We start from the raw sequence: 14385 nt of genomic DNA on the forward strand, positions 1-14385 counted from the left end.
AAAGACAGAAGTTTCCTAAAAGAAAATGCCCCTCGACCCTCCACCCACCCTCTTATGTTGTTTGTGTTTACCAAAATGCTGCTTCTGTCCCCTGAATGATCTTTCACTTCTACATTGCTAAGATGAAGAATAGCTGCCAGAATCTGGAACATTTCCATCTGATTGCTTTCACCGATTCCTAAAAAGGACAGCAGAAACTCCACAAAATCCACAATAATCCTTTTTGGTACAGAAACATTGTTGGCAAGACTAACTAAATCAGTAGAATGCAGTAAATGGGATGGGTCTGCCTGTATTTTTTTTTTTCGAGTTCAGAGGTTACAAACACAGAACAAGTGCACCATGTATCAGTTGGTGGTTACACATGCACAACTGTACCTGTAAATGAGTGCATCCCCTTTGAAAAGTAAGCTTTTTTTTAATCAATATTTCAGTGAGCACAAGAACAATATTGAGAATTTTGATGTTTATTACAATCACCTGTGGTTGAATTCCTATGAGTTCGATTTTTTCAAAAGTGTAGTTCTGCTAGACATTCATTGGTGTCTACTCATGTTTGCAAAATTAAATTTGACTGTGAGCACATCGACACATCTAGTTTGCTACCATTGGCTTACATTTGTGGATTTTTATTTATTTTTTGCTGTATAGCATGCCACAGAAAATATTGATTCTGAACGGAAATGCAATGTCTTCTTAAAAATCTGTTGGGGGTCACTCATGTATGTCAAGTGCCTGTACTTTTCAAATGACCAAGACTCACCTAATTGTGAAAAAGCTCTCCTTGTGTTCCACATATCTTTGGCATCATCCACTCCATCAATAACTGGATTGTGACCCTGGTTACTGTAGTGGAAATCATCTGCTTCACCTTGAAACAGCAGACAAATAAGTGATAAACATTGGTATGATTACAAGCTCTTTAAGGAAACATTTAAAAATCCTAATCAAGTTAAGATGTTGTTTCTAAATTCCATCCATCCATCCATTTTCCGTACCGCTTATCCTCACTACGAGCGTGCTGGAACCTATCCCAGCTGACTCTGGGCGAGAGGCGGGGCACACCCTGAACTGGTCGCCAGCCAATCGCAGGGCCCATATAAACAAATAACCATTCGCACTCACAATCACACCTATGGACAATTTAAAATCTTCAATGAAACTACCATGCATGTTTTTGGGATGTGGGAGGAAACCGGAGTACCCGGAGAAAACCCACGCTGGCACAGAGAGAACATGGAAACTCCACAAAGGCGAGGCCGGATTTGAAACTGGGTCCTCAGAACTGTGAGGCATATGTGCTAACCAGGCGGCCAGCATGCCGCCGTTTCTAAATTCCACTTACCTAATTTGAAGGTTTTAAACTCTGGTAAATGAGAGGAGGCACATAGCTGATAAAATATGTGATAGTTCCGTTCTCCATGGGCCTGGAAGTAAAGCAGACATGTATTTAAATAAATGCATAATTATTCACGTAGATTACATCCAGAAAAAAAGAAAATAGAGATGGATATAAAAACTACAAAACTAAATTCATCTGACACGTAAAAGGTACCTGAAAAACAACTCTTGACTTTTCCAGTAAATAGGTCCTCATGTGAGCCCCAATGATACGATGCTTCTTATCAAACCCAATCTCAATGTACTTCCCAAAGCGACTGCTGTTGTCGTTCCTTGTTGTTTTGGCATTCCCAAGAGCCTAAAAGAAATACAAACAGGCCTCTCAATAACGTTTGCCATTGGGCCATACCACACATTTCATTAGGCACACTTGCACAATATGAGGAGAAAAAACACTCTTTACAAAAACGGCAATGCTCAATTTTCATTGACACTGTGAGAGGGGTATACTGTAGATTAAACAAAATGGTATGTCTAATTTTGGGTGGCACTTCATTCAGGGGCAAGTAAGGGACACAATTAGGAAAGGTTCTCAGTATGATTCAATAAAGATCTACACAGTGTTAATGAAACTATTAGCATCAAGCACTATTATATTTTAAAGGCAGAATTTTTGATGCAGCTCTTATTAGATCTCATTAGATTGTGTAAGTGTACCTCATGACATATGCTAATGACCTTTATAACTTCATGTATTCTGCAGCATTAACCATCACCTCCATGATGGGATTGGAGGCCAAGACTCTCTCCTCAATATCAGCCTCACTTGAGGCGCCGCTGACTGTAGCAAAGTAACGCATGGCATACTTAGCAGAGACGGTTTTTCCGGCTCCTGACTCACCACTCACTATTATGGACTGGTTCTGTTGATCTCTACATGAAGATGTAGGAGATATATTAAGAAACAAGAATAACTTTCAGGTGGTACTAAGTCAAATGATTATATATGTACAAAACCTGGCCATCTGTTTGTACGCTTCTTCGGCCACGGCAAAGATATGGGGGTCCATGTCAGCCATGTTCTGCCCACTGTAGGCATGGATGATATCAGCCTCATAGATAGGCAAATTCTCATAAGGATTCACGGCAACAAGAACAATGCCTGTTTATACCAGAGAAAGGTCTCAGTGAGTCTAAATGACAAGACAATACATTTGAATTATGATTCAAAGCACAACATTATGACTAGCAATGAGATCCTACACAGTAACTGTACCATTAAGCCTTCTTTACAAAGATAACCATGGTCATTGTGAATTATTGACCTCCACCAAGGAGGTTACAGCAACATCATGGTTGGTCGTCCATTTTTTTTTTTTTTTCATGTGTTGGTGTGCAAAATCCTGTTCACAGTTTTTGATATATCAACATGGATTTATTTCCATGACGTGTATCTTCATTTTAATTTGGTGAGAAACGGGCAAAGAACAATTGTAACCCTTTACAAAGCACATACTAATAATTAGAACCCTAGAAATGTTTAGAGTACATTACACAACCTTTTTATTTTTTACAAAATGATCCATTTGACTTAAGTTTAGGTTAACAAATATGGTTCACTGCCTATAAAGGCCATGGAAATTCTCGATGATGGGTGAAACTTGTTTAAAAAAAAAAATGGTGATGTGTACACTCCGTGCAACTGCACACTGAGCGATGCAGCCTAATGTGATTGAACTGGACAATCGCAAATTAATCGGCAACTCACACCAACACACCTGGCAATTGACCCTTGCACACATACACAACTATGACCTCTGCTGTTTGTATCAGGAAACAATGTTTTGAGGCTTCACATCCAGTATACTGTACTGTATTATTGTTTTATTGAGCCACAAACAAAATGGCACTATTGTCGAGAAATAAGTGGATTTCCCTGGCTGCTATAGCTTTATTAAAATAATAAAAAGTGAGGAAATGGACAAGAAATAAAGGAGAGAGTGTGGATAATTGAGAGGATGTTGACAACGATCACCCTATTCCATGACTGCACTCGCGCATTTCGGCAAGCTCCGTGTTTTGCTTTTTAGCGACAAGTACATATGACATTTAAAAAAATATAGCTATTTATTTTTTAGGGGTGGGACTGTAATACAGTAATCCCAATTAATTAATTACAAACAAATCAATCAGTTAAAAAAAATAGCAAACAACGCAGAACATTTGTCAGTGCACGATTTCCTGTTACACTGACTACATTGACACACACATCAGAGCTCAGCTACCAAAATGGAGGAACTGGATGAAACAGAGTTGCTCGGACTGATGGGAGACAAATCTAATAATTAATTAATTCAAATAGTAGAATACTGTACACTCTCAATATGACAAAGTGCAGTTTTACATCACCGTAAACCGAAAACACAATAATAAACATATTGTTAAAGGTATACGTCTCTGACAATGATCAAAACTGCGCTTTATTTGTCAATAGGTGCATCCCAAGTAATTAAAATGAGAAAACATCATCTATTTCTGTAGTTCAATTAAAAAACATATAGTCAGTCCACATTTTATTTATTATTTTGATGATTTTTTGTTTTTAGCTTAAATCTAACATAAACCCACATTTTACCATCTCAAAGAAATTAGAATGTTACTTCAGAAACAGTCAAAAGGTTTTTAATATGGAAATGAGGTTGAAATTGGCCTTCTGTAAAGTATCTTCTTGTGTTTAATGACTGTATAATTTATGAGTTTCATTTTTGGAATTGCAATGCTGAAATACAATGAACTCTCCTACAGTATTCTAATTTACTGAGATGCATCTGGATATACTGTTTGTAAAGACAACCTTTTTGCTACAGCTCTTGTATTCCCATTAGATTGTGCAGGTGTACTTAATGGCGTGACCAGTCAGAGTGAACAAGAACTGTACAGTACAGCACTAATATTCTAGCGTGTGTTCCTTTAAGAGCATCCTACCCCACAATAATCAGCATAATATAGCTGAAATCAGAGCAGGCAGTGAGCAGGACTCCAAAGTCTACAGAGACAGAGATAGCGTGAGTGTGAGTCAAAGAAGATGACGCGCATTACCACAGTACGTGTAAATCAGCTTGGAGTCGATGAAGCGCACTTTGATGTTGTGTAAGACTGCCGGTTCATTGAGGTAGCTGAGAGCTGTGAGGTCATTTTCCCCGACCAGGATGTTGGGGTTCCTTAGTGGTGGAAGGTTGTTTGTTCGGCGGTCTACTTCGTATTCCACCTCCTATAAACACAGGACACAGTTAGGAGCAAGTAGAAACAGAAAAGGGTGCTCAGAGGAATATTCAACCCAGCATAAGAGGCGGTGATTTACAACTACTGAGCAACTGTCTTGTGCAACATAGCTTTGCCTTAAGTCACTACACCTGCATGCCCCAACTCGACATGACAGCACCATCGTCAAATAGTTTTAACTAGTGTGTTCATCCATGTCTGCCCTTCTCTTGTGAAGCGACTGTGGTGCATGCGTTGTTTTGAACACTTAATTCGTTTAGCTCCCAGTTGAGTGGCTACGGAAGTGAATACACCCTCGGTATCATTTAACCAAAACCTGAAATATGTTTTTTAATGTGACCAAGGTTCAACGTTTGGCGGCAATTTCAAAAGGCACGTTGTACAAAATCACCACCGGCATCACCAGAACAACACAATTCCCACAGTGAAGTATGGTGGTGACAGCATCATGCTCTGGGTTTGTTTGTTTTTCCCAGCTAGAACTGAGGCCTTAGTCAAGGTGGAGGAATTCTGAACACTCCCAAATAGCAGTCGATTTTGAACCACAACCTTCAGATATCTGTCTGGCAAAAAGCCGATGATGGAAAGGAATTTCATCTTTCAGTATGAGGATGACCCTACGCATATACTGTAGCATCGAAATCAACAAAATAATGCTTTCTTCAACAGAAGATCGTGTTGGAGTGCCCCAGCCAGAGCCCAGACTTAAAGCAATTGAAAATCTTTGGGTGAGCTGTGAAGAGAAACCCTCGCAATTTGAAACAATTGTGGCACTTTTGCAATGAAGATGTACCGTAAAATTTGGTCCATTGAGAGCACTGTTGTACAAGCCGCACACATAAACAGCACATATAGCACATACAAATACGATAGAAAACTAAAACTGACAACATTACTGTAGGAAACATAAACAGGAGCTCATGGGGAGAGGCTTGATTGCCTTTTTTTAATGGCCATTTGAACCGCATTCAACTTGAAAGCTGCATCATAGGCATTACATCTCATTTTTGGCATGATGAGGGTGCCCGGTTGAGGACAGCATATCTGAATACTGAGCTGTAACACGTCCCTATTGAAAGACTCGGTCTTTGATTCATTTGTGAGGAAAGAATGGGACGATTTTTTGGAATTCAATGACTCCCTAACCATATCCCCATCTCTGCTGTGGGAAACCGGGAAATCTGGAATGAGAGGTCAAATCATATCATGCTCTTCGTACAAGAAAAAGCAAGAACTAAGATTAGAAAATGAAATTGAGGAAAAAATTAAACATCTCACAGAAGAATATGCAATTAATCCGACAGAAACCAACTTCAAAAGGCAAAACATAAATTAGACGTGATCTTATCAAAAAGAACAGAATTTCTACAACCGTTAAGCTACTTTGAGTACAATAATTTGGCATATTTCTTGCGAACCAACTTCACTGCAATAAAGAAAAATCATTAATGACAGTCATTCAAGATTCGAACGGCAGCTGTGCACAGTCACCGCTAGAAATAAATGAAATATTTTAGAATTATTACAGCATCTTATACGCATCTTCGAGCAACTCGGAACAGAAAGAAATTCAAACTTTTATTCAAGATCTAAACATTCCTAAATGAAACACAGAAATTAAAGACAGACTTGATGCTCCTTTAACCATCACAGAATTACATAATGCATTAAAAAAATCATTAATACAATGGATTGCAACTTTATACAACTCGCCAAAAGCGACAGTCACCATAAATAGGATCACATCACAAAGTTTTACTCTCCAAAGAGGAACCAGAAAAGGGTGTCCACTTTCACCAATGCTATTTGCAATATTCATCGAACCTCTTGCTACCGCTATACGTCAGAGTGCTAATATTAAAGGTATCTGCTCGCCAGTGACAGAACACAAAATCTATTTGTATGCTGATGATATTCTTCTTTATTTACAGGAACCCAAGTCATCTCTTCAGGCAGTCTTCAATCTCATTAAACCATTTTCACAAATATCAGATGACTCTATCAACTGGACAAAATCAACAATACTCCCAATAACAGCAAATTCATAGAATCTTGCAAATCAAATCCCAGATTACCCCATTCCTATAGGAAACACCAGGAAAGATTTCAAGAAAAATCTGTCATTTTAACAGGAGTATGTTCATTGTCTGTAAGCACTGTATGGTATCCACTGTGACTTACAGTGCCATCGTCCAGCAGTAGAAATAATGTCTGGTCACCAGGAGTGTAATCTCTGAGTAGCTTCGCTGACTTCCACACTTTCACGGCGTCCGGGAGCCATACACGGGCATGCTGGTGGACAAGTGTGAGAGAAACCAGGTCAGAAACATTCAACCTTAATTACAGTTATACAGTAAATATTTTTTAAAAATCGGCTAACAATGGAGTGTATGGAACCTTTTTGGGTATAATACAGCGGGTCCTCTGTTTAAAACAGCGTCCCGTTCCCATGGCGAATTTGTATGCAAGTCGAAACATACAGTGACAGAAAAGTATTTGTCTCCTTCTCAAATTCTTATTTTTTTGCATAGTTTTCCCACTTTAATGTTTAAGATCATCAAACAAATGTAAAAATCAGACAACGATAAACCAAGTATACATAACAAGCAGTTTTTAAATAGTGATTTTATTTAATAAGGAGAAAAAAACCTATTCAAAGCTACGTAGCCCTGTGTGGAAAAGAAATTGCCCCCCACCCCCCTTTTTTTTTTTAATCATGAATTAACAGTGTCTAATCACATTTTTTGCCACAAAATGCCACAATTTAAAGAAATTCAAGAACAGAATAGTAATTTACATCTATCAGTCTGGAAAGAGTCACAAAGCCATTTCAAAAGCTTTAGGACTCCAGCAAACCATGGTGAGAGCTATTATCCACAAATGGAGAAAACATGGAACAGTGGTGAACCTTTCCAGTAGTGGCTGGGTAACAAAAATGACCCCAACAGTGACGACTCATCCAGGACGTCACCAAGGAACCAAGGTCAACAGCTAAAGAACTCCAGGCCTCCCTTGGCTCAGTGAAGGTGAGTATTCATGACTCAAACACAAGGAAGAGGATGGTCAAAAATAGCAGTCATGGCAGATTTCAAGGCAAAATCCATTGCCGACCCAGAAAAAACAAAGGCTCATATTACTTTTGCGGGAAAAAAATAAAATAAAAACAACAACAAAATATCTGAATTATTCTCCAGACATTTATTTGGGAGATTATTATCTGGACAGACAAAATGAAAGTTGAACATTTTGGAAGATGTGTGTCTCGTCACAGCTAGCATAAATGTAACACGGCATTTCATAAGAAAAACATCATACCAGCTTTTCTACTTCGGGGCCTGTACAACTTGCTGTGATTAATGGAACCATGAATTCCGCTCTTTAACAGGAAATCCTGAAGGAGAATTTTTGGCCATCAGTTTGTGACCTCAAGCTGAAGCGCAACTGGGTTCTGTAGCAGGACAACGATCCGAAACAAACCAGCAAATCGACATCTGAATGGTTTTTAAAAAACAAAACAAAATAAAGGTTTTGGAGTGGCCTTGTCAAAGTCTGGACTTGAATCTGACTGAAATGCTGTGGCATGACCTTAAAAAGGCCGCTCATACTTTTTTTCCCGCATCTCTATTTAAATATACGTCTTTTTAATATTGCGTCCTCATCTGAGGAAGTTGAAAATAGTTAATGATCCTATTTTGACAAATTACGAACTCTAAAATACAGATATGTTTACAAAGGTAGGGAGTAAAAGTAAAAATTGATCAGACAACAGATACTGGAAAAACTTTAACTAACTGTAACAGTGAGTATTTGTATTTTGTTACCTCCCATCACGAATGGTAATACATTAGTGAAGTCATAATTACAGTAAATACTAGTTGTATGAAAACACTTCAAGAAATATAAAACAATCAAAAGAAAAACATTAGTACGCCGGTAACTGAGCATGCCCTACGTGCTACGTGATGATGTTGCGCAAACTAGTTCATTGCACGCCGTTCGTAACCTCGAAACATTATACTGTACAGTATGCAGTGTTAGGGAGTTATAATACATGCACATCTGACTCACAGTTCTGAGGACTGGTGTTCAAAGCTGGCCTCTGGCCTCAAATCTGGAGTTTGCATGTTCTCCCGTGCCTGTGTGGGTTTTCTCCGGGTACTCCAGTTTCCTCCCACGTTTCAAAAACATGCATGGTAGGTGTGAATGTGAGTGCTATTTGTTTATTTGTATGTGCCCTGCGATTGGCTGGCGATCAGTTCAGGGGGTACCCCACCTCTCGACCGAAGCCAGCTGAGACAGGCGCCAGCACACCCGCGACCCTAATGATGATTCAGAAAATGGATGGACGGATGGATGGATAGATAGATAGATATCAAAGCGCCACCTGGTGGTGTAATTTTCATTTACTTCTGAACAGTTTTTGGTACTTTTACTACAATTTGGTACTTTTCGAAATGGAATAGTCACTCATCTGGGTTGTCATATGAAGCGATAATGTCTAAATTGTGCACTTTTGTCATTAGGTCAACACGGTATGGTTTTTCCACATGCTGTGCACACATAACGCAACAAACGTTTTCTTTCTTCATGTTTCATCATCAATTTATTACTTCTGTAAAGCACAAACGTGGATAATTCCAAAATAACGATCTGCAGTATGGCTTTAATCCACTTTTTAGAGGAAACCTATGCGTACCAAACAGTATACTGACACTACCACTGGACTCCGTGCTTGAAATCAGAACACTGTCACCCCAAGTATAACGTTCCATGAGAGTTATTTTAAGTACGTCAGGCAGATACAAATAAAAGGGAAGAATAATTTAATATCCGCGTGTTTACGAGATACAGGGGGTTCAACCAAAGGAATGTTGGTGGGAGAAGATAGTTGAGTGACAAATGTAGAGAAGTCTGCTTACCTTCGTGTAAAGCTCTGAGCTTGCCATGACGTGGAGTTCAAATGAAAAGCAAATTTAGCAAGGTTTCTCTTCCTTCGTTTTTCTTCCGGACAGCAAAGCAGCTTGCGCTTGTGGAGACACTCAAAGGTGGCGTCCACCTTTACTTCAAACTAAATAGGGCGGGCTGAAGCCGGGATTTAGAGGGGCGCTAACTGTAGTTGAGTACAAATGTATCCATTTAAGAATACGCCAGCCATTTCCAATAACTTAGCAATTTCAGTTGAATTAGCTTGAAATTGTGTCTACCAAATGGCACCCGGTTTAGCATCAGGTCATTTCGACTTTTCACGTCGCATAAAATTATCTCCATAAATCTTTCCGTCTGAATTCAGTGTACGGTATCGCGGTACAGAAATCCTATTATCGGGAAATACAGGATTTCACGCAGGTACAGTCAGGTCACAGTTGTGGAATTCAATATTGAAGACCCGTGAATTTGAGGCTAAAACGCAGTTTAATAACATTGCGCAACTGGAGCGCCCCTTGGTGGCCAAGTGTACAACAACACCAAAATGGGCCCCAATGTGTAAACTGGAGCTACAGTACTACTGTAATGACATAACGATGGGGAACTGAAGTGCTGCTGGTATCCTTGTAGCCCCTGGTGCTCTTGGAAGGGTTAAAAGAGGTTGGAAAGAATTCCAGATCCAGGCACTCAGTAGGGTAACATTTAAAAAGCCTTTTTGGGAGGATGGGTTGCCCAGACATTAAAATAATCATCATTTTAAAAAAAAAAATAAAAAAAAAATAAAAAAAAAAAGTGTAACGGCCCACCGGCCTTCATCAGGGTGTTGGTAATAAACAATAATGTGCATCCATAATTATAGTGTTACTGAAAGCAGGTGTCACTCCCAGGCAGGCGTCTGACATTTGCAGCATTTCTGTGGGCCACTGGAGCCACCAATTAAAATAATGCCCAATATCATCACAGTCAGCGGCAGTTGGGAAATCTTGTTGCCAACACAATATTCATTTTTGCTACATGAATAAATGTGCACAATATTTAAGTAAATTATAAATTAGTTACTAGCACATAATTCCAGACTATGGGATTTCTATGGGCAGTCACATAAATAATGGTAAGCAAATCTAATTCATTCAGAAACATGATTTAAGGTGATCACAAGGGTGAAAAGTAAAAAATCTTCATTGTGGCCTGAATAGCTCGTAGTCGCCGACTTCAAGGAACAAATCCAAAATGTCTCTCTGTTTGAGCAGTTTAATTTTGTCCCCACCCCTGGCATCATGGCAGCTTCAACACCCAAGGTTGAGTCCCTCCCATGTTTTGCATCTTTATGTTTTGCCAAGTTTTCTATTCTAATAGCCTACCAATGCTGTGCTATGTAACCTTGTAACCTCCATTTCATAAGACCTATGTAAAGTCATCCACAAGGACATACAGCATGAGTTGTGTCGCAATTAATGAAACTGTTGACATTCTGCACCTTATCACATCCACAAATGTTTAGGTCTTAACCATATTCTCACAATATTTGCAGCTGCCACAAGGTAATTTGCCTTGAGGTCAGTGTAACCATGTGTCACGTTCAGCAGGGAAATAGCTTTCGACTAGATTATCTTAAATTGTAGGGGGCCCTCCTAAAACATAAGACTAGGGGGGTTCAAGAAAAATTCCCCTTGGAGCCAGATCATAATCAATCATTTTCTAAATGTTCTTTATGATGTTTTAATCTGGCATGCCTCTTTGCTATAGCGAGTGACAAGAGTTGTGCCGTCAACACTTTTTTGGAGTCTACAACTCAGCAGACTTCTTTTAAGCGATTGTCCTAGAGTCTGATTTTTGAATATACTATTTGTCAAATTGCTATTGCATGTTCAGATTGATTTGGGGGAAGGGGAAAGAGGAAAAGAAAAAAATTTAAATTTCAAAAAAAAAAAATTGATTCAACCTTACAGACAGACTGATAAATTGAACTTTGAGCTCACTCAAAAAGAAACTCAGAACAGATTACCCTTTGAGAATAAATTAAAGGAAGTTTAAATTATGCTTACCCATAGTTATCATGGTCTCTTTCAAAATGTGTTCCATTGGCTCACTGGTACTTCAAGTCTAGGTTACTTAAACAAACAAGTCAAAAGGGAATATAATGCAAAAAAGTATTTTATTTACAAAACAAATGGCACAGTGTGACAGTACATGCACACCCCAGACGTACAGGGAGTTTACTTCCATAAAATCCTAAACAAATCAAGTCAAACAGTGACATGACTCACAAGACTATCGGAGAGCAAATATTGCTCAAGAAAAACAGTTCAATTAAGGCCATTTGAGAGGTTGGGATGAGATGGAGCCCATGCTTCAAGTCTTTGCAGACCACTGTCAATGAAACCCATTAAAACCCCAACTGTATGCAATCAGACCAAGAGTACTTTGAAAGCATATGGACATTTATACACAGAGCAGGCGTGGGGAAGGGGGAAAAAAAACAACAACAAAAAAACCGATTTTTTTTTTAATGAACTAATAGAACAGAGGGATGACTATACGAGCATTTCTCAAAACATTTCAACTGCAGGGCATATTTTAATTTGAGAAGGTCTTTTGGCCAATAGTTGCTGACCTCTTTTCCACCAGTATAGACAAGTGCAAGATTCTTTGTGGTGATGACAACCAAGCCTCTGCACACTCATTTCCTATTGTGGCATGTATGGAGTCATGTACTTTTAAAAGTGAAAATGTTATAGCAAAACAGGGTAGCGATAACAGTCATCTCTATTTTTAAGTGCAAGATCATGTACAAGCAAGCAGGAGCATTTTGAACTTGCGGAAACTGACTTCTAAATTTCCTAGCTGAAGTGCCCATTTTTCCTCGTGTTTGGTTTGTACTTGTTTGAAAAGAATACATAGAAAGGTGAAAAGATAGCAAAAGGTAGGTGGGTTTGACTCAGTGATAGGAAGGGTAATACAACCTAAAAGAGCAAAACCATCAGCCAGCGAGTTTGCTTGCCACAATGGAGGTCTTTCTCTGAGGGAGGTCCTGAGGCGTTGGGATGTGACCGCCGGTGATCTCGGCCTTCTCTGACAGGGCTGATGGCAACTGTTTATTCTTCATTTTGGCCTTGGCCATGTTGTAGTCGCCAGAATCAAAATACTTTGGCTGGGTGACCAAGAACAAGACTTAGTACCTTTAAATCAGGACTAAATGAGAGGATTGGGGGCTGTAATCACAAGACTCACCCCTTTCTGAAGTCTTTTTCTTAGAAAATCTGATCCCCCAGGTTTGGCTCCAAGACTGGCGTACCTGGCCTTTAATTTGGCCTCTTCTGCTTTCTCCGGACTAACAACCGTATCATCCATTTCCTGTTGAAACAATATACAAAGTCAACTACTTCTACAAAATTGGCAATATGGATAAAAGTTTAAATAAAAGTCCACACCAAATTACACAGACGTGTAAAGGCGACGATGATTCTGACAAGTGGCTGCAATTATTGCTTCAGATAGGCTGGATAAAACGTCGCCACGAGGAAACGGATTTTACCAGCCAAGAACACATTCAACGTGCAGCGTTTGGCCGCAAGTTTGTAACAACAACGCTAATCACAATTGATGAATTACAAAAGTGCGTTGCATCGGAGTGGCGAAGTTTCCGCTTTACTACTAAAACGGTGTTATCTAGTTGACGAGTACTAACTTAGCGGCACCATCCTTTTGGTTGCACGACAGAAGCTAAAGGCTAACTAGCCGAATGCTAACCTCCAGCCCGTGACCAAAAGACATGCTAGCCGTATTAAGAGTTTCTTTAAAAAGAAACAATTCACCTCCTTTTCCTCCGCCGTCCTCGCTCCTTCAGCCTCCTCGGACATTGTTTTAGTATTTGAGACGCGGCCTGCTGTTCAAAAACCCAGATGTCCGACCCGGAGGGAGAAGTACTTCGTCTCTCCGCGAGCAGCAATGAGGTTGGCCGGCCGCACAAGCAGTTTTAATGTCATCAGAATCCTGCTGGGCTGCCAGGCTACTTAATCGATCCCAGACACTCCAATGGCCTGGGTGGACCCTGGATGTCTTTTATCTCGCTTGGTGACGTCAGTTGTTTATTGCCTGATAAGAACCAGAATAATAATTTTAGAACTGTTGCCTTCATGTTTCAACACTTCCCTGTGTATGAAAGTGGGACGTGAAAATGTCATTACTTTACACCGGTTTCATGAGTGCAGTTTATGTATACTGTACTATTATTGTTCTTAATCTTCATCTGCGGAAGCCTCACTCACACAGATGCTTGTGATTTCTGCCTTAAATAAATACCGTACTGTATGCTCAGTAGTAGTGCTGCATTATTGAATAGTTACACTACTCACAATAAGTTAGACATGCAGCTTTGAAATTTCAGGATGAATTTAATTGCAAAACCATTACAAGTGAACTTAATATGACCTCTAATCTGAATGCACGTGGCCAACTGTTCAGTGTGATTCAGTACTTTTTCACAACTTGCTGTTCTCTTAAGTAATAAGTTGAACAGCGAAATTTACAACACGTTTGTTTTTTTCCCAAAGAGTCCACATCTCTGGCTTTCTGTGACTCTTCAAAAGAGAGACTCTCTTTTGCCAGCTGCTGGTGACACTCTGAACACTGAACAGTTGGACGTGCATTCGAAGAATTGGAAGAAGTCCAATTAAATTAACCTGTAAAGGGAAATGGTACATTTTAGTTTCATTCTAAAATTTCACCCAAAATCCAAATTAATTCTCTGGATTCCTACCACATTACAAAAGCATACTTCTTGTCCATGTGTGTTAATATGAGTGTGGATGGTTGTCTATATGTGCCCTGCAACTG

The 14385-nt window shown here is 39.4% G+C and overlaps 2 protein-coding genes across 8 annotated transcripts in view; both read right to left on the minus strand.

Moving 5' to 3' along the window:
• The window catches only part of LOC133402389 (unconventional myosin-Va-like), a 29231-nt gene extending 19190 nt beyond the window's left edge, over positions 1–10041 (minus strand). For 4 of the 7 annotated variants that reach the window (XM_061676016.1, XM_061676015.1, XM_061676018.1 and 1 more), the window contains exons 1-9: positions 9543–10041; positions 6805–6915; positions 4441–4612; positions 2359–2503; positions 2118–2274; positions 1556–1699; positions 1346–1427; positions 764–871; positions 72–178 (exon numbers count right to left, since the gene is read on the minus strand). In XM_061676016.1, the coding sequence (XP_061532000.1) occupies positions 72–178; positions 764–871; positions 1346–1427; positions 1556–1699; positions 2118–2274; positions 2359–2503; positions 4441–4612; positions 6805–6915; positions 9543–9569 (1053 nt within the window). In that variant the 5' untranslated portion in view covers positions 9570–10041. Of the gene's footprint in view, positions 1–71; positions 179–763; positions 872–1345; positions 1428–1555; positions 1700–2117; positions 2275–2358; positions 2504–4326; positions 4384–4440; positions 4613–6804; positions 6916–9542 lie in introns of those variants that run through there. The other 3 variants (XM_061676020.1, XM_061676019.1, XM_061676021.1) reach the window with 3 other exon arrangements.
• Positions 10042–11685: 1644 nt separating this feature from the next.
• On the minus strand, positions 11686–13563 carry LOC133402423 (cAMP-regulated phosphoprotein 19-like). Its single transcript, XM_061676091.1, has 3 exons — positions 13365–13563; positions 12781–12903; positions 11686–12700 (listed from the first exon to the last, which is right to left on the minus strand). Exons 1-3 carry the CDS (start codon positions 13407–13409, stop codon positions 12530–12532), a joined length of 339 nt encoding a protein of 112 aa, XP_061532075.1. The 5' UTR covers positions 13410–13563; the 3' UTR covers positions 11686–12529.
• Between the last annotated feature and the right edge of the window lie 822 nt (positions 13564–14385).

This window comes from Phycodurus eques, chromosome 5 (assembly GCF_024500275.1).
Source record: "Phycodurus eques isolate BA_2022a chromosome 5, UOR_Pequ_1.1, whole genome shotgun sequence".
Classification (NCBI taxonomy): domain Eukaryota; kingdom Metazoa; phylum Chordata; class Actinopteri; order Syngnathiformes; family Syngnathidae; genus Phycodurus; species Phycodurus eques.

Excerpts from the sequence above, each read along its gene's own strand:
- LOC133402423 (XM_061676091.1), bottom strand. The coding sequence starts at position 13,409 with ATGTCCGAGGAGGCTGAAGGAGCGAGGACGGCGGAGGAAAAGGAG. Across the intron at positions 12,904-13,364 it reads GGACGGCGGAGGAAAAGGAG|GAAATGGATGATACGGTTGT; the intron begins GTGAATTGTTTC and ends TTGTTTCAACAG. Across the intron at positions 12,701-12,780 it reads GAAAAAGACTTCAGAAAGGG|CCAAAGTATTTTGATTCTGG; the intron begins GTGAGTCTTGTG and ends TTGGTCACCCAG.